General features: G+C 46.3%; 3 protein-coding genes across 5 annotated transcripts in view; all 3 read left to right on the top strand.

Moving 5' to 3' along the window:
- Nucleotides 1-8,655, top strand: part of OTUD7B (OTU deubiquitinase 7B) — a 56,281-nt gene extending 47,626 nt beyond the window's left edge. For both annotated transcript variants that reach the window (XM_045544921.1, XM_045544922.1), the window contains 4 exons: nt 282-431; nt 992-1,106; nt 2,444-2,528; nt 3,486-8,655. In XM_045544921.1, the coding sequence (XP_045400877.1) occupies nt 282-431; nt 992-1,106; nt 2,444-2,528; nt 3,486-4,694 (1,559 nt within the window). In that variant the 3' untranslated portion in view covers nt 4,695-8,655. The remainder of the gene's footprint in view (nt 1-281; nt 432-991; nt 1,107-2,443; nt 2,529-3,485) is intronic.
- Nucleotides 8,656-11,234: 2,579 nt separating this feature from the next.
- MTMR11 (myotubularin related protein 11) lies at nt 11,235-18,973 on the top strand. Its single transcript, XM_045544920.1, is given in 18 exon segments — nt 11,235-11,524; nt 11,864-11,954; nt 12,409-12,530; nt 12,763-12,823; nt 12,981-13,123; nt 13,607-13,682; nt 13,806-13,941; nt 14,206-14,293; nt 14,449-14,537; nt 14,618-14,742; nt 15,197-15,263; nt 15,506-15,576; nt 16,094-16,260; nt 16,560-16,733; nt 17,003-17,185; nt 17,627-17,920; nt 18,228-18,362; nt 18,364-18,973. Coding segments are annotated over 18 exon segments (2,145 nt in total). The 5' UTR covers nt 11,235-11,458; the 3' UTR covers nt 18,421-18,973.
- A 334-nt stretch (nt 18,974-19,307) lies between these two features.
- On the top strand, nt 19,308-24,235 carry SF3B4 (splicing factor 3b subunit 4). 2 transcript variants are annotated; one of them, XM_045544918.1, is made up of 6 exons: nt 19,308-19,913; nt 20,346-20,474; nt 20,740-21,282; nt 21,614-21,820; nt 23,488-23,661; nt 23,844-24,235. In XM_045544918.1, exons 1-6 carry the CDS (start codon nt 19,880-19,882, stop codon nt 24,029-24,031), a joined length of 1,275 nt encoding a protein of 424 aa, XP_045400874.1. In that variant the 5' UTR covers nt 19,308-19,879; the 3' UTR covers nt 24,032-24,235. The 2 variants fall into 2 exon arrangements, with proteins under 2 accessions (XP_045400874.1, XP_045400875.1); XM_045544919.1 differs by having other exon boundaries at nt 19,355-19,913; nt 21,614-21,802.
- Nucleotides 24,236-24,647: the final 412 nt, after the last annotated feature.

Raw genomic sequence — 24,647 nt, 5'->3', positions numbered from 1 at the left:
AATCCTCAGTCCACCCTGAGAATCCCCTTTTCGCAGAGCCTTGGACTAAGCATTGGGAGGAAGGCAGGAAAGGGGATATATAGACAAAGTATAAATTAGAATAATGCAAAATTCTTAAGAGATTCAGTGTGAAGCAGTTGGGGTTAGTTGACAGGGCTTCTTAGTAAAGAATTATTAAATGAGATGGAGTGAAAGGAGGACTCAGTTGGCAGAGTAGGGTAGGGGTACCGTCCACTAGGCAAGGACATAGCCTTATTAATAATCTTTGTGGTTTCCTGCAGCATTTGCCCCTATTCCCTTTGGGGGAATCTATCTGCCTTTGGAGGTCCCAGCCAACCAGTGTCACCGCTCCCCTCTGGTGCTTGCCTATGATCAGGCCCACTTTTCTGCACTTGTGTCCATGGAGCAGAAGGAGAATGCCAAGGAACAAGGTGCTGAATGAAGTGTCTTTTGTCTGTATTATTTTTACTTGAAAAAATGGAATGAGAGCTAATGTAAGAGGAAAGAATTAAGTGACATGCAAGCCCAGACCATGTATGTTGATACTGTTTTACTAAATTATAAGATATACCAGGGTTTTCATTAAAAAAAAAAAAAAAAAAAAGGTTTGGGGAAAAAACATGGCCTATATTCCCTGTTGTGGAGTAAAGGACTTAGGTATGAAGGTCGTACGACCTTCTAAGTGATTCTTTGCAGCATTTGTCTTAATGATGACTCTGAATTCCCTGAATACACATTAATTGGCAAGAACATCATGAGAGTTAGTTGACTGACTGATAGGGAGTCATGGAGATTTGTGTCCTAAATCGTGTGCTGAGTGGTAGGGGAAACTAGCTAATTGGTTTTAATGCCAGAGGTAATTCATACGTAAGCATTGAAAAGTGACTACAAGTAGAGGCCTGTGATATGATTTTAGTGAAGTAATTCTGTGTTCAGCTGCCTTCCTCGCTCCTCAAGGAGACTCCTTAATGGCATGTTTTTTCCTCCCCAGCTGTGATCCCACTTACAGATTCAGAACATAAGCTGCTGCCGTTGCACTTTGCTGTAGACCCTGGAAAAGGCTGGGAGTGGGGGAAAGATGACAATGACAATGTCCGATTGGCCAGGTGAGGCAGGTCTAGCCTTTTCATTTTACTTTGTAGCTAGGTTCTCTCACATGCAGCATCCATTTCTCAGGTATTTTCCCTCAGCTCAGAGGCAAGACAGTCACATCCTAACTCCAGTGTGTTTGGGAAGATGGAGAGCTTGAAGGCACGATGGGCACCAGGACTCTTGCATTGTGCAGCTGCTTTTTCTCCCTGTGAAAGAGATGGGAATCCTGGGATCTCGATTTGTTCTTTTCTTACAATAGGAAGAATGTTCCTATAACAGATACACCCCAGAATCCCCAAAACAATGATCAGAAAAATCATGATAATCAAATTACTACTTCTTACCCCAGCCCAAGTGAGAGGGCCTTTAAATATTAATAGTTGACCAAAATAGCTTGAGTTTTTGCCTTTCTGGAATTTAAACTGAGAGCAAGAAAAATACCTTTCTTCCCGCCCCTCATCCCCCATTCTACCTCCCTGTAGTTTGTTAAGGCTTCTCCTGTCCACAGCTTCCCTATGAAGAATGTATGAATGTAAAAGGTCCTCCCTTACCTCTTACCCAGTGCTTCCTTTTCTGGGCTCCTGCAACTGGGTCCCAGCTAAGAGGGTTTGATTTAAAAATCCAGAGTTGATGGATTATCAAAAGCAAAAGCTTGGTCGGGTGCAGTGGCTCACGCCTGTAATCCTAGCACTCTGGGAGGCCGAGGCGGGTGGATTGTTTGAGCTCAGGAGTTCAAGACCAGGCTGAGTAAGAGCGAGATCCCGTCTCTACTAAAAATAGAAAGAAATTAGCTGGACAACTAAAAATATATAGAAAAAATTAGCTGGGCTTGGTGGCACATGCCTGTAGTCCCAGCTACTCGGGAGGCTGAGGCAGGAGGATCGCTTGAGCCCAGGAGTTTGAGGTTGCTGTAAGCTAGGCTGATGCCTGATGCCACGGCACTCTAGCCGGTGCAACAAAATGAGACTGTCTCAAAAAAAAAAAAAAAAAAAAAAAAAGCAAAAGCTCTTCAAAATAATATTTACAGCAACAACAATATTAATGGCTACTGTTTTTAGTATTTCCTATTTTCTAGACATGCTAGGCCCTTTCCAAATAGTGTTGTAATCTTCGCAACAGCCCTACAGGATACATATTATTTATACTCATTATTGAACCCAACTGAGTTTCAGGGAGTTGAAATGATTTGCCCAAGGTCATAAAGCTTATTAATTGGTGGAACTAATTCAGACCCAACCCTGTTTGAGTCCCAAGCTATGTAGCCCTCTCCCTTCTTCCCAACCATATCACACTGCTTTGCTTTTAAAAAGTCACAGTAAGTTTTTTTTTTCTTTTCTTCTCCTTTTCACAGTGTAATTCTGTCCCTAGAGGTCAAATTGCATCTGCTGCATAGCTACATGAATGTGAAGTGGATCCCACTATCCTCTGATGCACAGGTGAAGCCTTCTGCCACACCTGCCCTGGTGTGTCCTCATTTTCAGTGACAGGGAGAACAAGGAGATCTGGTAGTGGTCTTCTGAATCTGAGTGGTAGCTTTTAATTCAAGGTTAGAAAATGTCAGATTTTTCCTGCCTTCTCACCCATTAGTCCCCTTTGTTTTCCACATCCCCTCTCCAACCAGGCTCTGCTTTCTGATACTAAAACACATTCTTTAAGAAAAGTTTTCTGGACTTTTTTGTTAAACTTGAGGTTATCATTACTTTGTCCCAAGCCCTCTGTAGATAGACCTCTGTTTTGGACACCAGACTGAGACAGAAGAGCTTAAAGAGCTCCAGATTCCACGGGTTCTGAGCTAGATCAGGAACACAGGAGCAAGGGGAAATTGATGAACTCCAATGCTGAATGTATAAAAGTTGAGGGGATGCAAAATGGTCAGGCTTGGTTGGTTGTAATTAGTCAAGACTTCCTTGAGATTAATTTTGAGCAGAATTTGGCATAGAGAAATTTATAACAAAGAACATTCTAGTGTCTGGGCCTCTCACCAAGAGGCCATGTATTGTATGGTTACTCATTGCTATAGAAGAACAGTCAAGTTTTCATTTTGAAGTCTGCTTATTACAGAAGGGAGTCAAATTACAGTGGGTGAGATAAATTTTAGATATCAGATATATCTTTTCTCGGCCCATAAGAGAGCTGGAGCCAGGAAAGGACAGTGCCCTCCTGGGTGACTCATCCTCCATCATGACAGCAGCCCTTCTCTGGAGCAAGGTAGTCACTCCAAGGACAGAGTCCATAAGAGTGTCACCACCCTTCTTCACATGGCCAATTCCTATAGCAGTGGCTGTAGGGAGCTCACCCATCTAGTGAACTAGATGGGTGGGGTAAATGTCCCTGGGGGCTTCTCCCACCCAGATCAATGAGGTAACTGTCAACACTGTTTTCGTTTCTCGCAGGCTCCTCTGGCTCAGCCTGAGTCCCCCACAGCCTCAGCTGGTGATGAGCCCCGGTCCACTCCTGAGTCTGGAGACTCAGACAAGGAGTCAGTTGGCAGCAGTTCTACCAGCAATGAGGGCAGCAGGCGGAAAGAGAAGTCCAAGCGAGATCGGGAGAAGGACAAAAAGAGAGCAGATTCTGTGGCTAACAAACTGGGCAGCTTTGGCAAAACCTTGGGCAGCAAGCTCAAGAAAAACATGGGAGGCCTGATGCACAGCAAGGGTTCTAAGCCTGGAGGGGTGGGAACAGGGTCAGGGGTAAGCAGTGGCACTGAAACACTGGAGAAGAAGAAGAAAAACTCACTGAAGAGCTGGAAGGGTGGCAAGGAGGAGGCAGCTGGGGATGGGCCAGTATCTGAGAAGCCCACATCTGAGTCTGTTGGTAATGGAGGGAGCAAGTATAGCCAGGAGGTGATGCAAAGCTTGAGCATTATGAGGATTGCAATGCAAGGGGAGGGGAAGTTTATTTTTGTTGGAACCCTGAAGATGGGTCACCGTCACCAATATCAGGAGGAGATGATCCAGCGCTACCTTTCTGATGCTGAGGAGAGATTCCTGGCAGAACAGAAGCAGAAGGAGGCAGAGAGGAAGATCGTGAATGGAGGGGTAGGGAGTGGGCCTCCTCCAGCCAAAAAGCCAGAGCCAGATGGCGGGGAGGAGCAGCTGACTGCCCCCCCAGCAGAGTCCAAGGCAATGGCATTCTCTACTGGCTATCCTGGGGGCTTTACTATCCCTCGACCTTCTGGGGGTGGAGTCCACTGCCAGGAACCCCGGAGGCAGTTGGCAGGGGGTCCGTGTGTGGGGGGCCTACCACCATATGCCACCTTCCCCAGACAGTGCCCTCCTGGGCGACCCTACCCCCACCAGGACAGCATCTCTTCTCTGGAGCCAGGCAGTCACTCCAAAGATGGAGTTCACAGGGGTGCATTGTTACCATCCCCCTTCCGCGTGGCTGATTCCTATAGCAACGGCTACAGAGAGCCCCCTGAGCCAGATGGATGGGCTGGAGGTCCCCAGGGGCTTCCCCCAACCCAGACCAAATGCAAACAACCGAACTGCAGCTTCTATGGACACCCTGAGACAAACAACTTCTGCTCCTGCTGTTATAGGGAAGAACTGAGGAGGAGGGAACGTGAACCTGGTGGGGAGCTACTGGTGCACAGGTTCTGAATGGGTGGAACCTTGGAGGGCAAGGTGGCTAAACAAAGAAGGTTAAGCTCAACTAATTGGCTCATCAAGACCCAGCCCCCACGTTGACGGGACAAATGCAGTAATATTTGTGGGAGCCTGGCTGGAAACATTTAAGTGTGTGTGTGCTGGAGTGCTGCCAGGCTGGCAAGAGGAAGTCAGGGCTGAACGGTGCCTCAAGGGCTGTACTATTCCTTTGCAGAGCTTGACTTGATGGGACTAAGGAGGTACAAGGGGAAAGGTGGTGATTCTGTCTTATAACCCCTTGGGTCGCATCCCAGGACCTAAGGAAAAGTAATAGGGGAAGGATTGGGGTGTGTGTCTGGGAGGTAGGCAGAAGTCGGGAGGAGGAACAGGCAAGCAGGTTCTCAGTAAAAAAAAGAAAAAAATAGACCAAAGTTCTTTAGGTTGGAAAAAAGCACATGGTGGTACAATTGGGAGTGTGGAGGGAAATTTGGAAATTGGACACGTTTGCTATTGATTTGAATTAAGGTAGAAATTAGGGTTGTATAAATTCTTCCTCCTGGGATCTGGAAAGACAAGGCAGTGTGCTTATCGGTGTTTGTTAGGAGGGAGGGGGTAGTTTAAATCACAGTTTATTGAGATGGGAAAGGGAGGAACTTAAAAGGGGAATTGTTTTCCTCTTGAGTTTTATTTCCTTCTAAACAGTCATCTGTCATCAGTTCTAGTTTGAGAGGAGATTGCCCCCTACCTTTTCCTCATCCTTTCTGAGGGCTGAGCTCAGCTAAGTTAAGAAGGGTTGTGATTTTTTTTTTTAAAAAAAGACTTTTATTTAAAAAAAAAATGTTCCCTCTGGGAAGGGGAAGAGAGTGATGAGAAGAGCAGCTGCGTGTGTTGACTTTTCTCCAGGTGAATTGGTGCAGAGGTGATCTGTTTTTAACTACTTAGCAATAACCATACATTGGAGTTTGAGTGCAACTTGGGGAGGGATGGGGGAATGACAGACATTTAGCCAGACTGTTTCAAACAAAACCAAAAACCTAAATAGAGCACTACCATCCTCTGTGGTAACTGGCTGCTGCGTTTCTGTAGAAAGCAACTTATTTTATTGACTAATTCTTTTTAAGGAAAAGAAACAAAAAGACCCCAACAAGCAAAAACATTTTAAAAAGTGATTTTTTTTCCTACTTAAGTGATTCTTTCTCCTTTCTCTCTACTTTTGGAGAATGAACTTAACATCCTGGCTTCTTTTGTTAAGCCATAGCTGACCTTAATCTGTGGTTAGTTTATTAAAATAATAAAAAAATACTTTGTAAGAAGAGATATTTTTGATAATAGGACTGATGTTGAAACATGGGATGTGGGTTGGGGCAATTTATAAAAAGGTAGTTAGAGAAGTATATTTTAGTGAACTATAACCACAGGTCACAGATTACTCCCAATGAGCTGATCTGTCTTTGGATTTCTCCCTTTCCCTGGCCCAACCCTGTTCTCTAGGGGGTGGGAGCGGGGATGTGGACACAGTAGGGGGAGCTCCTTTGCATTTTGCACAAAGCACAAGTCTGGACAGCTTATGCTCTGGCCAGAGCCATTTCTAAGAGCTTTAAACTGGAAGACCTATCCTGGGCCAATTTTCCTTTTTCTTTATATTTTTTCTGGGAAAATAAATCAGCTATGCAATTGTATACACTCCTGGGTGCATATGAAGAAGGGGAATAAGTGTACTTAAGTGTCCAGAGTATTACTGGGGCTATTTTTCTGTATTTAGATTTCTCTTTTGAGTTATGTGCTCATAATCCATCCCATGGAATGTAATCCCACATTTGATCTAAGGCACACATGGGCTGGGGGTATGTGTGCGTGTGTTGGGGGGGACTCAATTGCAAATGTTCCTTCTACCCAGTCTGGAAAGTGTTCATCCCATTCTTCCTCAGGAACAAAGCCAGCCAAGAGTGGCCTCCTCGCTGGAACTGCTCACAGTTTAGAAAGCTTCCTTCCTCCTCAGCAAACTCAAAGTTACTTATTTTTAATCATTTCCTATGGCTATTAATTCTTAGGCTTTTATTTGAAAATAGATTGCTTTTAAAGACACAGTGATGTTCCAAAGGAGGGGAAGTCTATGGGCAGGTCTGGAACCTAATATGAGATGAGCACTCCCCTCAGGTGCAGAATTTAAGGGGTACCAAAAAACTGAGTAATCAAGATACTTTTTTAAAACTGCAGTATTTTAAAAAAATAATGTGAAAAATTCATGTTGAACAAAATAGCAGAATCTTAAAGACAAGACCTTGATTAGAGTGAGAGAAGTGAGGCTAAATTGAGCAAGTATGGGATGAATCCTGTCTTTATTTAAATTTTTGATACATTGTCCATCATGGATTTTTTTTACATTATTTTTGATTTTTTAAAAAATGTTGCATTAAAATAGTATTTATCTTGGTTACTGGGTTTTTTGGCACACCTTAAATTTTGTGGCCAAGGTGAGTGCCCTGCTCACCCCACCCTAGTCCCTGTTTCTGGTGTCTGAAAACTGATGAGACCACTACTGTGTGACACCTCCATCCCCCATCACACACCAAACAAGTGGCTCAAACACCCTGAATTTGCATGGCTCACCTAGCTTACCCTAAGGCTTATCATAGGATGATAGGCCTGAACCAATAGGAATGGAAACAGACCAGGGGTTTTTCCAGAGAATAAAACCAGAAAAGTTTGATTCTCCACTGGACTGCCGTGTTTGCATTTGATCATTAGATTCTAGTTAATACTTTTGTTTTTAAAAACTAAGGACAAATGAACAAAAATAGAAACCTTGCATCATGTTTGTTTTTGTTTTTATTTATAAATTAGCCAATCGCAATTCCTTTGCCTTCTTTTCAAAGAAAAAAAGATGGAAATTTCGATGGGTGGTTTAGGGGTTCATATGGCAAAATAGGGCATTAGGCCCTATAGCTTTTTATTAAGAAATTATTTTTTATTTGGGAAGGTAACTATTTATTGAGGCTTTGAAAAGCCTCTCCATTCTAAGGATGGTGGACCCTGAGACAATGGCTATTTTTTTATAGTGGATAGTGAAGTTTGTTTTGCTTTGTTCTTTGGGGGAGGGGTTAAGTGGGATGGGAGGTAAAGGAATAACGCCTGGGAAATGGAGACACACTCAGATCAGCTGTGGTATTTTGGGAAGATTTGGGGGTGGAAGAGGCAAGCCCATGCAGTTACTGTGTTGGGGAGAAGGAAAGAAGGGGTATGTTGTATGCACTCAAAATGAGCAAAAATTCGTTAGTTAAGGAGGGGTATGTGAGTGAAGGGGGAAGGGTAGATGCTGTAACCCTATATGAGGGATGATATCATCTCTCAGGCTTAAATTTAAGTGCACTTAGTTCCTTTAATCCAAGGCATCTGCAGTTCCTACTGAAGTTTTTAATGAAAAGGGGAGATTTTCAGGGTTCTTATTTTTCCCCTTTTGATTTAAGACAGTGCTACCCTCCCTGCTACATTCTCTACCCCATCTCCAATGGAGCAAGTATACTAAGGATTGGTCTCTGAATCTCCTCCTTAACCTATGCTGGTTTTATTGAAAGTTACAACTTAACCAAAAGTTTTTCCCCCATACTGGTTTTTATCAAATAAAAAGATTATATAAAAACAATTTTTTTTAAGGTTCAGTCTCTTTAAGATGGGGATAGTGTTAAACAGTGCTGTACAGGGCCTTGGAAAGGAAGTACCTTCACTCTCCTATTGGCTCAGTTTCTTCTCAAGTAAAACTAAAGCCCACAGACTACTAAAAAATTAGAAGTGACTTCATATTGTATGTTTGGGAGGTGATACTGAGCCCAAAAGAGTGGAGCTGGTTGTGAATGAATTCTGAGAACGTAGCTTTTGCCATTCATACTTCTTTTAACCATGTGTCCAAGGTTCCAGTCATTTTTTTTCTCAATAAAGGAATATTTCAGAGATGATTGTCCTTAAGTTACTCAGTCACCTCTAGACTCTGTGTCTTCTTTCTTCAAGGAGTCAGTACTGCAGACATACAGCCACAGGTGAGAAGACAGAATTAGAAGCCCCTAGAATCACCTGCACCCCAGATTTTTCTAATTTCCTTTTTTCCCTCCAGGCCTTTCAACTGCAGATTCAGATGAGTCATACAGGCATTCTGTTTCTTTTACTTTACAGATACTCAGTCTGCAAATCACATGGTGTTTTTCCTCCTACACTTAAGTTGATTAACGAAATATTTATTATGATGTCCCCATGTAGACTTTCTTTGAGCCACCTCCCTTTATCGGCCACATGCATAAGGGGCAGTAGAAAAGAACAACAGAAGCTGGCTGGCAGTAGCTAAGAGGAGTGGGGATGGGAAGGACCTTGGCCTCTTTCTGTGCTTATAACTGGATCTGTGACTCATCTTGTGAGTCACTCAGCTCCACCTCCCTCCTCCAGCCACCCCTCCTAGCAGCCTTCACTCCTGGCACAAACCTGCAGCCAGACAAGGATTCTGAAAATGGAAAAATCTGATATAGCCCCTTGCCTCTCCACCCTTCCTTTCATCCAGTAAACTTCTACGTGGTGTGTGTAGGGGTTGGTGAGTAGTCTCCCTGTTATTAACCCTCAGCTACTGCCCCTTTGCATTCCTGGTTAGGTGCTGATCCAAATCACCCAATTTATTTCTCCCTCTGATTCCCCCCCACCATTCCCCTAATGTTTTTTTCCCCCTCTGTATTCCTCCATTGTTTCCATACCTCCAAGTATTAAAGAATAGAATGAGGCTCTAGAATGAAGGGTTGCGGGGAGAAGGAAAGTGGGTAATGGGATTTTTTTTTTTTTTTTTGGGACAGAGTCTCACTCTGTTGCCCGGGCTAGAGTGAGTGCCGTGGCGTCAGCCTAGCTCACAGCAACCTCAAACTCCTGGGCAACCTCAAACTCCTGGGCTCAAGCGATCCTCCTGCCTCAGCCTCCTGAGTAGCTGGGACTACTGGCATGTACCACCATGCCCGGCTAATTTTTTTCTCTCTATATATGTTTTTAGCTGTCCGTATAATTTCTTTCTATTTTTAGTAGAGACGGAGTCTCGCTCTTGCTCAGGCTGGTCTCGAACTCCTGAGCTCAAACAATCCGCCCGCCTCGGCCTCCCAGAGTGCTAGGATTACAGGCGTGAGCCTCCGTGCCCGGCTGGGTAATGGGATTTTAAAATTGTGGTATACACCTCCTACTGTACTCTATTTTCTTATTACAGCAGACCCCGGGGAAGTATTTTCTTCCCCCCAAAAGCTGAGGCCCATGGAATGCAGGGGGGTGAAGTGGGATGGTGGGGCTCGGTAGCCTTTAGGACTTCAAGAATCAGGCTTCTGGGCCACCTTCCTAGCAGGTGTATACCTCTTTGTTCCAGACTGACTTCCTGTCTCACAATACTTCACTATTTCCACAGATGCAGCCAAGACAGGGAACTTTTAAAGCTGAGGCCAGAAGGGTGTGTGTGCTGGGGAAAGGGGAGGGTTGAATGTCACTTTGGAAAACTGGGGTCCCCCACCCAAGGATTGCTGCCTCTGTAGACTCAAAAACAATAAAACAGCAGCTCATTAACTCTTATTTTGTATTTTATTTCATATCTAAATAAAGATTTTTGCATTACTGCCCCCAAGTCACCCTTGGCAGCAGCTCTTTTCCTTCCCTCCTTGTGGCCCTCCATTTTTGCTTCTTGGGTTGCAGGGGGCAGGAAAGGGAGATGGAATTGTGGAGCTGAAGAGAGGTTTCCAGCCCTCAGCTTTGAAAGTCCTGAACATGAATCATTCATTTGGAGATCTGGTGTCTGGGATGGAGGGGTGGAGTCCTGTACCTTGAACGGGCACTAATTGCCAGTTGGTTGGCTGTGGTGTGTGGCTGTGTGATGGGCAGGGTTGAGTGGTTAAGATATTTTCCTCTTCCCACCCCGTCCCCAAGACTTGCACACAAACATACCTGTACTGTGCATTTTGGGCACATTTCAATTTTTCTCCATACCTGTCCATTGCACTCCACATGAGGTATGTTTCATGCTCCCTGGAGAAAGAAAAACAAAAACGCTTTAACTAGCACCCCTCACCCCTAAATTCCTGCCCCTCTCCTGACAAAAATCCACCCCCTCCCCCATCCAATTTTTATTTACTTCCCCATTTCAACCACTTTTGTTCGGTTTGGGGGTGGGCGGTAAGGAAATTCGAACTACTTTTACCTATGCTCCTCCCCATACCTCCACCCCCTTTAAGAAGACAAACAAACAAACAAACAAAATAACCGCTGAGCTTCCCAGGGAGGTCACTGAGAGACTCCAGAGAGGTAGCCCAAATTATTCCAGTTTGGTAATCGGTATTACTGCTCCCTTCAGACAGCCCCCAATACTCATGAACAGTAAAAGAATAGGATCTGGGATTGCAGTAAAGAAGGGAGTCTGGATATTTTTCTCCCAGTCCCCCATTTCCCCCCATCTTTCTCAGGCTCCTCCATTTCCTCTCCACTTTTCCAAAATTGTGTGTATTCTCCTTTAAGGGGCTGGGCATCTCTCGCCCTTCCAGCCTTTCCAGAGTCGACTGAAGTTTCCGAGGAGCCTACTCAGGCTGGACTGGACACACCTTTCAAAAGACCCCCAATTGTGCTCCGTGCACCTCAAATGCGCCTTTTCCTTGTGTCCAACCCCCTGCCCCTCTCCCTAACATCCCTCTTCTCAACAAGAGTCAGCTTCTCCCCAGGGAGCTGAGCATCCTTGAAGTTTCCCACCCTTAACTGCTCCGTCCCCGGATGGAGCCAGAGAAATGTGGTGGGGGGGCCGGGGCCAGAGTTTCAACATTGCCCCCCAGAAGGAGGAGCCAGAGATGGGGGTAAGGAGAAGGAATTTGGGGGGTCAGCAAGAGGGTGAGGTGGAGAAAAAAGAGGGGGAAAAAGAATCTGGAGGAGGAGAAGGGTGTGCCTGTCATATCACCCTTCGTTTAATGGAGCTTGGTCTGCCTTTTTCATAGTCTCAAGTTCGTTGTCTCATTATCCATTAACCAGCCCCTCCCTTTACTGTCTGCCAACCCTGATCCCGTCCTCAGTTCCCCACCGACACTGATCTCAGTTTCCCTTGAGAGTCTGAGTGTAGGCCTCCCAAGGCTGCTGCGGAGGTAATCCCAGACCCCAGGGTTGGGGAAGCCGGGGGATTAACCCTGAACCCTTCTCAGCTTTCCGGACCAAAGTCTGTCCAGGGAAGCAGGATGCCGGAGCTCAGGAGTCGTCAGCTTAGCAGTTGCTTGGCCTCTGGATGCCTCCCAGGTAATAATACCCTTTCAATACTTCTGATCTCCAAAGACTCCTCCAAATTTCATCCTACACCAACCTCACTTCATTCCTCACCAGAGATACCTCTGCACTGTATTCCTCTCCTGGCTCACAGTGCTTCTGCCTGAGGCTGGCTCTCTCCTCTATTTACCGCTGGCTCAGAGCCTGGACTTGATATTGCCTCTGTTTTCTTGACCCTGTTACCCCTTTTCTCATTTACTTATTTAGTAAATACTTAAGTGCCTATTATGTGTCAGGTCTTGTTCTAGTTACAGAGGTAAAAAAAAAAAAACACAAATTCTCTTTCCTCATAAGCTTACACTGCAGTGAGGTTAGGGGAAGATTTTAATCTTCCCTCTTTAGATCCCCTGTGTCAGAGGAGCGGGTGTCCTCAAGTGGGGGCAACACTGGGGATAGTCATAACCTGGCTTCCTTTCTTCCCCTTCAGGGGAGCAGATCCTTGCATGGGCTACAGGAGTAAGGAAGGGGCTGGAACCTGAATTGTCTGGAACCCTGATCTGTACCAACTATAGGGTCATCTTCCAGCCCTGTGGATGGCAGCGGAGTCAGGTGAGATGGTTAGAGCAACAGAAAGGACAGCTTTCTGTGGGAAATGGGCAGGGGAGTCTAGAAGGCTTTAGATAAACATTATGGGTTAAGGGCAGTCTTTTGACTATATCAGTGATAGTCAACAGGGCCTATCTCTAGGGGCATTGTCCCCTTGAGGGGGTTGGGGGCTGCCAAGGTAGGAAAATGACTTTTATTTCAGATATCTGTAGCATCAGTCATGTGCTTCCTCTAGGAGACTCCCCTGAGCAGTGAATATGATTTTGCCCTTGTCAACATTGGGCGATTAGAGGCTGGTAAGTGTGGGGGGCTTGGTGAAGGAGGTGTTGGAACCCCTCCTCATCCTTCCTCTATTCTCAGAAAACAGCCACGGTTGGAGTGGGATGGGCTAGAAGAGTTCCTTTCAGAGGGACCCTGGTCCATGTTACACTGTTCCCTAACTCTTGACTTCAGTGAGTGGCTTGTCCCGAGTCCAGCTCCTCCGTCCAGGGTCCCTGCTCAAATTTATCCCTGAGGAGATTCTGATTCATGGCCGAGACTTTCGGCTGCTCAGAGTTGGTTTTGAGGCTGGAGGACTAGAGCCTCAGGCTTTTCAGGTAAGAGGCCCCTAACCTGAGAATCCCTCCTCCCCTTAGAACCTTGGGATCCTCTCCCTGCAGTTCCTAATCCTCCCCCTCTCCAGCATCCCTCTTGTCATTCCCCCTGCTTCTCTCCTTAAGGAGAGGCAAAGAGGCTGAGATGAATGATAGTGTAGTGAGAGTAAGGGCCCTAAATTCTGGCCTGGTTCTGGCAATTACCAGCAGTGTCACTGTGGGCAAGTTTCCTCCTCAGAAAAATGGGGAGGGTTGGATGATACCACTCTAAGATTCCTCCGAGAATTAACATTCTGTGATTCTGCAGTTCTAGATTTGTTCTCCTGACCCCAGTCCCCATCACCCATGGAAGCCCCTTTCTCTGGAGATTATCTTCACTGTTCTTCTTTATTGGTGACAAAGACTTTGGAGCAACACATGGGCTGCATTTTCTTCTTTTCACTTACTCAGTCTGAGCCTGTGGATGGAATTTGCTTTCCTGCACAGGTGACCATGGCCATTGTCCAAGCCAGAGCTCAGAGCAGTCAAGCCCAACAATATTCGGGGATAACCCCCAAGGCTGGTGAGTGAGGGTGCTTTAGGTTAAAGAAGGGGTAAGGAGTCTGAAAAAGCAGAGACTGGCTCAGGAAAAACAGCTAAGATGCTGTTCCTCTTCTTCCTCCTCTGTGCTTCACTCTTGCCCCAGGCCAGGGTTCTGGTTCCAGAAAACCACCTATTCCTCTCATGGAGACATCAGAAGACTGGGAGACTGAGCGGAAGAAGCAGGGAGCCAGAGGCTGGAGGGTCAGCACTGTCAATGAGAGGTTCGACGTAGCCACCAGGTGATTCCCCAGTCCACCCCAACACCTGCTGCCCTCCTAATCTTCCCATAGTTCCCTGATCCTCTAAAGCTAGGAATTCCCACAAACTCCAGCCTCCTAGGACATCCGCAAAGCTATCCCCCTTACCTCTTGGATCTTTAAACCTGAGACCCCTTGGAAAGAATGGTCCCTCCAAAGTGGATTCACAAGGAATTACAAGAATAACAGTTTTACATTATAATGAAGTCACTGAGCCAAGCTGTGACATCACTCTCAATTTTACAGCCTTCCTCGTTACTTCTGGGTCCCTAATCGGATTCTGGACAGTGAGGTCAGGAGAGCATTTGGCCATTTCCATCAGGGCCGTGGACCGGTCAGTATGAGGGTTAGGGCAATGGCTGGGGATTAGAGGATCATGGGAGGTGGGGGACAATGTGGAAGGAGGGATCCCTGTGAGGTCAGTGTCGGGGCAAGGGTAGCTCGGGGCTAGGAGTTTCTCTCACACCCACCCTCTTCTCACCTCCTAAGCGCCTGTCCTGGCATCACCCTGGGGGCAGTGATCTTCTCCGCTGTGGAGGCTTCTGTACAGCCAGTGACCCTAACAAGGAGGATATCAGGTGAGGGGAAGTTTGATGAGAGGAACTAAGGGTTAGGTATTCAGGGCAGACTCCTTATTTCCTGACTCCCTCTCCTCCAGAGCAGTGGAGGCGATGCTCCAGGCTGGGCATTCAGATGTTGTCCTGGTAGACACCACGGATGAGTTGCCTAGTCTTGCAGATGTCCAACTTGCCCACTTGAGGCTGAGGGCCCTCTGCCTGCCTGGTGAGAATAACCTTTGACCCCTCACCCTCACCCCTATGTCTTCTGACCCTAACCTGTTTACCCTTTTGCTTACTATAGATGAGTAACCCTTTAGCCCAATGATCCTTAGTTTTCTACTCTACTCCCATCTCCCACAGACTCACTGATTTCTTGTCTTCTTGACCCTAACTTACTCTTTTTAAAACAGCTTTATTGAGATATAATGTTCATACCATAAAATTTACTCTTCACCCATCTTAAGTGTACAATTCAATTTGTATTTACAATGTTGTACAACCGTCACCAGAATTTAATTTTAGAAACCTCATGGCTATTTAGTTACTTTTCATTTCTATTCTCAACCCTAGGCAACCACTACTCAACTTATTCTTAACCCATCAGGCTATAGACCTGAAACCTGCATCCAGAGTCCTCCTAATCTCTTTGCCCTTCCAATCCCTCCACCCTCTATCAGATTCATCTGTAGCTGAGGATAAATGGCTTTCAGCCCTGGAAGGAACACGGTGGTTGGACTATGTCAGGTACTCTCCCCCTTCTAGCCATCATTTATAATTCCACCTTCCCCAACCTTCTGTGAACTTGGATTCCTAAATGGCCTTCTGTTAACTCTTCTTGGTTTCCCAAGAAGACTTATTTGCTGCTCCTTAGAAGGAGAGGGGGAAGGATTTTGGAGTCTGCCTCTATTCCATCCCATTACCCATGACTCCATTCTCCCAGGCTTATCATTCTTATTCCCTCTTCCTCATCTGCCCCCCACCCCCAGGTCTTGTCTCCGAAAGGCCAGTGATGTATCAGTATTAGTAACATCCAGGGTTCGTTCTGTAGTACTTCAAGGTGAGTTCCTTGGGTCAGCCCACTTTGTTCCTTGCCCCTTCCCATTATCCACCTGACTGAATTCTGTTCAGGAAGGGAGCCCCATAAGGCCTACTCCTCTCCTGTTCCTGGAAACTACCCATGAGCTTTAACTCTCATCTTTTTGTGCTATCTCTGCCCTCCCACTACAGCTTGTGGTCCCTAACACTAGGTTGTTCTTAGCCACTCTGTTCCCTTCCTTCCATCACTGGATGGGGACAGGGGTTGGGGTGGGAAGAGCAACGAGGAAGCTGGTTTGAGAATTGTGATTCTGCCTTCCACATGTGAAACTGGGTATTTCTAACCAGGTGGAGTCTATGAAGTGAATTATTCAAGGTCTTTTTTTTCTCTTCACTTCTATGTGCTTGCTCAATCCTACCTGCCCCCAACTTTTTCCCTCTGTGCCCCTCACTTCTCCTTGCCATGTTTCCTCTTCTCATTCTCTCCTGTCCTAGTTTCTTGGACCCCCCTTTGTCCCCTCTTCCTCTTTATCACCCAGAGCGCAGTGATCGTGATCTCAATGGCCTCCTCTCTTCACTCGTCCAGCTGCTTTCTGCCCCCGAAGCCCGAACACTGTTTGGCTTCCAATCACTAGTGCAGCGAGAGTGGGTGGCATCTGGACACCCCTTCCTGACCCGGCTTGGGGGAGCTGGGGCCAGTGAAGAGGTGAGAACAATTTGGGAGGGTATGGAGGGAGTTATTACTAAAGAAGTAAAGGAATGAGAAAATTATATAGTACAATCCATTGAAGGTGAATCAGGTTAGAAGTGTCCTGAGGTTAGGCTGAGCTTGAAAACCCAGAGAAGTAAAGCCCCACACCTCCCTAGTACCCTCAGTTCAGATTTTCATTCTCTGACCTGTTTAGTGCCTCCTGTTCCCTGTGTACCCCCATCCCCACCATTTTGTCATTGTCCCTCTTTAGGTCCCCACAATCCCTTTCAACCCCTTGATTTCTCTCTTCTCAGGCCCCAGTGTTTCTCCTCTTCCTTGATTGCGTATGGCAGCTCCTCCAGCAGTATCCAGCTGAGTTTGAATTCTCTGAGTTTTTTCTTCTTGCTCTTCACGACAGCGTCAGGGTTCCTGATACCCTTACTTTCCTGAGAGATACTCCTTGGGAGCGTGGAAAGCAGAGTGGACAGGTCAGTGACTTCTATTTTTGACTTACCTTTTTTTTTTTTCCTCCTCATCCAGAAGTACTCTCTGAAGTTTATTCTTAATTTGTTTTATGAGAAGTGAGGACTGTGGGTGGGGAGGGGTAAGTTGATGTTCACTTTCAGGACAAGACTTTCCCCCTACATCTCATTTCTAGAATAAGAGGTGAGCGTTTCATGATTTGTCTCTAGATTTGGGAGATTATTATTATTTTTTTTTTGTGTTTAACCATCATTTTCTTGCTTCCTCTGTGCAGTTTAACTCCTATACACAAGTTTACACACCAGGGTACTCCCAGCCCCCAGCTGGGAACTCTATGAACCTGCAGCTGTCCGTCTGGGACTGGGATTTACGCTACAGCAATGAACAGATACTACAATTCCATAATCCTGGCTATGACCCAGAGCACTGCCCAGATTCCTGGCTCCCTAGACAGCAGGTGAAGTGTCTAAACATCCGAAATTCCTTGACTTTCCCACAGCCTCATGCTACTAGTTGAGGAGTAGAAAGACACAGTGTCTGCATTCCTCAGGGGAAGCTACACCACTCCTATTCTGCGGCTGGATTTATAGTCCCTGACTGTCCCTAGGAAGACAGAAATCCTAGAATAGCACAGAGGGCATCCTTTTTGTCTTCCTCAAGTCTGTTTACTCATCTTCCTGCTTCATGCACACATTTTACAAGTTTCCCTAAAATCAACTTTAATCAGTCCTGAGGCCTACCTGAAGCCTAATGAGGGCAGAATTCTGAGAGGGAGGCTTATAGTTCTAGCCACTAGTGCAATGAGTGGGTGGCAGATGGACACCCCTTCCTGACTCAGATTGGGGAAACTAGGGTTATCTGGTTTCTCAATTGCCAGTTGATTTCCTTTCCCCTTTAGCCAAGCTTCATGGTTCCTGGACCCCCTAGTTCCATGTGGCTCTTCTCTAGAGGGGCGCTGACCCCTCTGAATCAGCTTGGTCCTTGGCGGGACAGTTCCTTCCTGCTGGCAGTCTCTTCTCGTTGGCTCCCTCGACCTGCTATCTCTTCTGAAAGCCTGGCTGACCAGGAATGGGGGCTCCCCTCACATTGGGGAGCTTGCCCTTTACCTCCAGGGCTACTGTTGCCTGGATATCTGGGACCCCAGATCAGGCTCTGGAGACGCTGCTACCTGAGGGGAAGGCCTGAGGTCCAGGTAAGAAGGGAAAACAGTGGTTGGGAGTGGGAGAAGGGGCTTGACTGTTGAACCAGAGGAACAGGAGTTGGAAAGGCAAGGGAATGGGGGGATTGGGAAGTGAAGTACATTCCTGTTAGTATTAAACCGGGTCGGTTTGGGAGTAGAGGAGGTGGGGGAAACTGGTTGTGGCTCAGATTAAGTGGAATTTAGGGCATGGATGGAAGGTGAAAGAGAACTAAAGATACCAGAAGTAGTGGACATCTAAGAACCAGAGGGTTAGAGCTGCAATAATATTCCTCTCTGCCCCTCTTTGCCTCTTCCCAAGATGGGCCTCTCAGCTCCCACAATCTCTGGCCTCCAGGATGAGCTTTTCCATCTTCAGGAGCTATTAAGGAAATGGACACCAAGAATATCTCCTGAGGACCACTCCAAGAAAAGAAATCCAAACACCATTCTTTCCTAATCCCACTGAAATTACTGGCATTCTCAAAGGCAGGGCAGAGGGGGATCTGGGATGAGGGAGGGTTCTGTCTAATTCTTCAATTTTTCTTGTCTGGCCTTGCTGTCTCAATTTTCACACTCCAGCCCTTGAATAAGCTCACTTAGTAGACTTGAGTTTCCATTTCAGACGGTGGTGCTCATCTTCTCCAACTCTTGTCCTGTCTTTTTTGGTTCCCGAAGCTACTTTTGTTTCTTGTGATTTGAAGAATTAAGAAACAAAACCAATCTAGAATGTTACTGCCTCTTTTTTAAGGTCAATTCCATCCCTTTTGGATAACCAGCTGTTAAACTGTAAGATCAGAGGTTCTGTTCATCAGTCCCAACAAGATGACCTAGAGACTGCATTCTCACCCCTTTATGCTGCTTCTTTAATTCCAATTTCTATTTCTTCCCTTATAGTTTTCTATGGCAATGAGGTGAATATGGAGACACCCCGTCTCCCTCAACTCTGTATTTTTTGTAGTGGAATTTCTATTTAAGGAGTTCATTAAAGCACAGTATTTATACACATTGCTGGAACTGTTTCCTGTGTTTGAATAGAGGATCTTAGCTAAGAGTGGTGGGTAGACAGAGAGTGTGACCCAAGAAAGGAAGGCACCCACTGTATTACTGCTAAAGAAATAAAGGAATTGGGTAGGGTGAGGCTCTGCAAAAATCATATGCAATGAGGAAGAAGGGTTCTCTTTTCTGGGTCTCCCATTTAGAGGCAGATGGGGCAAGAGCATGTCAAGATGTTGCGGCGGGGGCGGGGAGGGGGCGATTAGTGTGTTCTCGAGATCGAGAGTGAGGCCTCGGAGCTTCAAACCCGGCCACCCCTCAGCTTTGGTCACACCCCATCTCGGAGCCTCAGAGTCCCTCCAATCCCTTATGCGCCTCACTTGCCCGCCCCCTGCCGTCACGCAATTAGGACTAGGCGAGCTCAGACGTCACTCCGGCTCAGACATTCCGCAGTCTCCTCCCCTGAGGGAAAACGGAATACCTCGAGCCCAAACCAGGGCTGTGAGGCCAAGTCTGCACGAAGACTGCAGGCGGGAGTGCAGGGCTGCCTCCGCGCCCGAAGGCAGCCGAGTCCATGAGTTGGGGGATTCCTCAGCACATACTTCTCTGGGCAACAAAAGAAGGACCACTTGCCCACAAAATACTTTTCAAGTAAATTTTTGTTCTTTTAGCTTTCGAATTTACATTTTTGGGAGCGTGTGATGCTTTCACGTCTAGTAGTGCCGTAAGAGGGACTGGGCATTTCCGTTCCGTCCTCCTCGCTATAACCACTAGCGAAGGCACCTTAGTGCCGTTGGGAAGACTGAGCAGCCCCATCTGCGTCAAGTCTCAGCGGCTAAGATGGCCGCGGTCGCTTCCGGCTCCTCCCCCGCCGCGGCCCCGCCTGCCGGTCTCGTTCGCCTTCGCCCCGGAAGTGGAAGTAGTGACTGAGGTCAGAGGGCGGAGTCGCTGCTTGGAGACGGCGGGAGCTCTTTCGCCATGGCTGCCGGGCCGATCTCCGAGCGGAATCAGGGTAACTGGAAGGGACAAGTCCGGAAAGCACCCAGTGGGGATAGGAGGCCCCTACTAGGGCCGGCGGTGTTTCGCCAGGGTGGGAGATTGGCCCCACTCCCCGAGAGCTCCCCCCCTGGCTGCTGGGGTCGGGTTGGCACGGTGCCGGCTGAGGCCTGTAGCTGTGATGCTTTTAAGATCCAATCCTCTGCTGCTTTTCCACTCAAACAAAAATCCACCAAGAAAGAATTTGCAGCAGAATACTAAGCCTCCAGAAAATTCTCTGGGTCCTGGGAAGAAAGAGGTTTAAGGGTTTAATCTAACGTTTTCTTTTTTTTTTTTTTTCCTTTTTTGCTCCTATCCCCAATCTCAATTTCTCTTCCTGGGTTCCACCTTCGTGTTTCCATCACCGCGTTTTCTGCCATACTTAACCCCTGCCCTTACCTCCTCTCAGATGCCACCGTATACGTGGGGGGCTTGGATGAGAAGGTTAGCGAACCATTGCTGTGGGAGCTGTTTCTCCAGGCAGGACCAGTAGTCAACACCCACATGCCAAAGGATAGAGTCACTGGCCAGCACCAAGGTGAGTTCATGGCAAAAGGTGCATTCATATATTGAGGGAATAAACTGCTCCTGGAGGGTCCCAGCAATATTCACAATTGTTTTGGAATGAACGACTTGAAGATTTCTTTCTCTTAAGCTTCGGTTTACAGTTTGTTTCTGAAACCATTCTCAGTTGAAGTGAGGTTATTTGTTTCTTGTTCTTTGTGATTAGAGGGTGAGTGGGCTAAACCCCATTTTGAGTCGCTTCACTTAAGTTGTTAACCTTCCCTTCTCCACTTCCCTAGGCTATGGCTTTGTGGAATTCTTGAGTGAGGAAGATGCTGACTATGCCATTAAGATCATGAACATGATCAAACTCTATGGGAAACCAATACGAGTGAACAAGGCATCAGCTCACAACAAAAACCTGGATGTGGGGGCCAACATTTTCATTGGGAACCTGGACCCAGAAATTGATGAGAAGCTGCTTTATGATACATTCAGCGCCTTTGGGGTCATCTTACAAACCCCCAAGATTATGCGGGACCCTGACACAGGCAACTCCAAGGGTTATGCCTTTATTAATTTTGCTTCATTTGATGCTTCGGATGCAGCAATTGAGGCCATGAATGGGCAGTACCTCTGTAACCGCCCTATCACTGTGTCTTATGCTTTTAAGAAGGACTCCAAGGGTGAGCGCCATGGATCAGCAGCTGAACGACTTCTGGCAGCTCAGAACCCACTCTCCCAGGCTGACCGCCCTCATCAGCTGTTTGCAGATGCACCTCCTCCACCTTCTGCCCCCAATCCTGTGGTATCATCGTTGGGGTCTGGGCTTCCTCCACCAGGTAAAGCTTTTGGTTCAAAATATGCTTGTCTTAGGGTTGGAGGGGAGGGGCAGGAGGAAGAAAAAACAACCTGAAAGAGGAGGGCATTGAGTCAGTGGGTAATAGCAAGGGGATTTTGAGGGGTGATGGTAGTGGTAGAGGAGAAGGTTGTTGGGTTTCTCCAGGAGGTTGAAATTGTTTTGAGTTGTCTAACATTGTTTTGATTTTAGAGTACTAGGAGGAGAGGAAAAGAGCTCACCCTACCTGGAGAGGCCAGATATGGACAGGCTTTTTAAAGATATTTTATCCTCACCACCATTAACTGCTCCTCTTTCTTCCATTTCCTGTATAGGCATGCCTCCTCCTGGCTCCTTCCCACCCCCAGTGCCACCTCCGGGAGCCCTCCCACCTGGGATACCCCCAGCCATGCCCCCACCACCTATGCCTCCTGGGGCTGGAGGACATGGCCCCCCATCAGCAGGAACCCCAGGGGCAGGACATCCTGGTCATGGACACTCACATCCTCACCCATTTCCACCAGGTGGGATGCCCCATCCAGGTAGGTTTTCTTTATTGGGAAAGGGAGGGATGAGCTTGGTAGAGAGTTTCTATCACCATTCATTTTGCTTCCCTTTGTTCCTCAACAATAACGGTCTCAGAGCTCTACTTTCCTTCTTTTATAAGAACAAATACAAAATACTTTATTCTGTTTACATTAACAACTATCACCCTCTCCATTTCTTAAGTTTTTCTGAAGAGGAGATTATACTTGCTGTTCTTTGTTTCCTTAACCTTTTATTCTCTCCTCTGACTCCACCTCAAAGCAGTGACCTAATTGCTAAGTCTTGGGAACACTTTTCAAACCAGACTTGTTATCTGGTTTGACCTTTGATGTATTTGAAACTAACCATCTCCTCTTGTTTGAAATTCTAGTGTCTTTTTGCTTCTGTTTTTCTGGATTCTCCACCTGTCTCTCTGACTCTTTAATCTCAGCCACCTTGATAGGCTCTTTTTTCTCTGCTCGTGCCTAGATTTTGTGCTTGTTTCTCTTTTCTTCATATGTTTATGGTTTTAATTACATATACATTGATGCTGCCTCCTTGATTTGTATCTCTAGTCCGTGGTTGTTAACATTCCAGATCGTTAATCCTACTGCTTAATAGACAACTTTTCTACCCTTCTCCTTCAAACCGATTGTTCCTCTAATATTCTTTGTTTTTAGATGCTTATTTCATAAATCTGAGAGCTATGTTTGACTATTCCTTGTCACCCACTGTAATACCAAGTCTTATTTATTTATTTACTTTTAGAGATAAGATCTCACTCTGTCACTCAGCCTGGAGTGCAGTGGCATCATCGTAGCTCATTGTAGTCTCAAACTCCTGGGCTCAAGTGATCCTGCTGCCTTGGCCTCCCATATTACTTGGATTATAGGCCTGAGCCACTGTGCCCCGCCCAAAGTCTTATTTATATAGACAGGATGCCCCCACTGCCAGTCCCCTCGTTTAGGCTCTCATTCCCTCATTATTTCACACTTAATTTATTGTAGTGACCTCTTCTCACTTTGACTCTAGTTTTGTCTACTTTTGATCTACTTTCACATAGTAATTTTTTAGAAATATAGATGTTCACACACTCTTACTTAAAATTCTTCTGTTGCTCCCTTCTACCTATAGATTAAAACTCAAATTCATTGCCATAGCATTCAAAGCTTTTTATGATCTTGCCCCTGCCCATCACTCCAATAACTGTATGTTGCTCCTGGTTACTGAGTTACTGGTATTCCCTGGAACATACTGTACTGTGTGACACACCTGTACTTTGCAGATGCTAATCTTTTTGCCTAGGATGGTCTATTTCCGCTCTCTTGTCCTCTTGAAATATTCTTATTCATCCTTTAGTGTTAGCTCTTTGCTCAGACAGTGTCTGCTACCTTCTCAAATCCTATCAACAGAGTAATCACTCCCACTTGTTATATACTTTGGCATTATTATTACAATGTCTACATTATGGAAGGAGCAAGCAAAGAGGGTGAGGAGTTGATTGGGTAGTTCGTTGGTTTGTACTGTTGGAATGAGGTCAAGGATGGGGCACTTTTTATCACCCTTATATTCTGTACCCTTCTGTTGCTGATGTTACTTTCTCATTTTGTTCTTCCTTTCTCCATTTTCTTTGCCTTCTCTGTTTTTTATCTCCTTTCTCCTCGTGTCTGTTTTATTTTCATAGGGATGTCTCAGATGCAGCTGGCACACCATGGCCCTCATGGCTTAGGACACCCCCATGCAGGGCCCCCAGGCTCTGGGGGACAGCCACCGCCTAGACCACCACCGGGAATGCCTCATCCTGGACCTCCTCCAATGGGCATGCCCCCCCGAGGGCCTCCATTTGGATCTCCCATGGGTGAGTAGGCTCTAGCCACCTGCCTCATCCACACATATCATATTTTTATAGCTTCCTTTATCAGTCCCTTGTCCCGTGCCCTTTCTTTTACTTCTTACATTTCTTCTCACTGTGTCCCTATCATTTCCCAACAACTATCTTCTATTTCTTACTTTTACTAACTTTTGTTTCTCTTCTTGCAGGTCATCCAGGTCCTATGCCTCCGCACGGTATGCGTGGACCTCCTCCACTGATGCCCCCTCATGGATACACTGGCCCTCCAAGACCCCCACCCTATGGCTACCAGCGGGGACCCCTGCCTCCACCCAGACCAACTCCTCGGCCCCCAGTTCCCCCTCGTGGCCCTCTTCGAGGCCCTCTCCCTCAGTAAATTTGCATTCTCCTTCTTGTTATATCCTCCCAATATCTTTTCAAGTTTTTGGACCAGTCAGAGTGGGCTAAGGCACTATTCCCTTAAGGCCCTGTGCCCTTTTAATGTAATTTTTTCCCACAGGAGGTATTTCTGGGTTTTCTTTATGTTGGTCCTAAGTGTTTTGCAAATGCCCAGAGAAAATAAAACTAAACTCCTTGTTTATTCTTTGTGGTGTTTTTCTTGGCAAAGTAACTTTGGCTCTTTTTCTCTGAGATATGGGGTATTGTGAGAGGAATGGTAAGGTAGGAGAGAGGGTGTTTACTCCACATTTTAAAGGCTTATTCTCTAATGTGCTGTTGCAATTGCTGGACTCTGCTGTGCACTAGAGCAATTGTTTCCTTACATAGTGCTTATCTTCTAGTTTGGAAGATGAGGACCCAATATCTGTGGCATAGGATATTTTATTAAAGTGAGAACAGAAGTAAAGTGCCTGGAAATAGTCTGGCAAAAATTTGAAGTAACATGCACACAGCTATTCATTGCAGCAGTATTTTTAATAACAGTAGATTGGAATCAACTCACGTATCCATTAGTAAGGGACTGGTTGAATAAACTGGTAAATGTTCACAATAAA

Source organism: Lemur catta, chromosome 3 (assembly GCF_020740605.2).
Source record: "Lemur catta isolate mLemCat1 chromosome 3, mLemCat1.pri, whole genome shotgun sequence".
NCBI classification, from domain to species: Eukaryota; Metazoa; Chordata; class Mammalia; order Primates; family Lemuridae; genus Lemur; species Lemur catta.
This window is presented reverse-complemented; position numbering and strand designations above follow the sequence as displayed.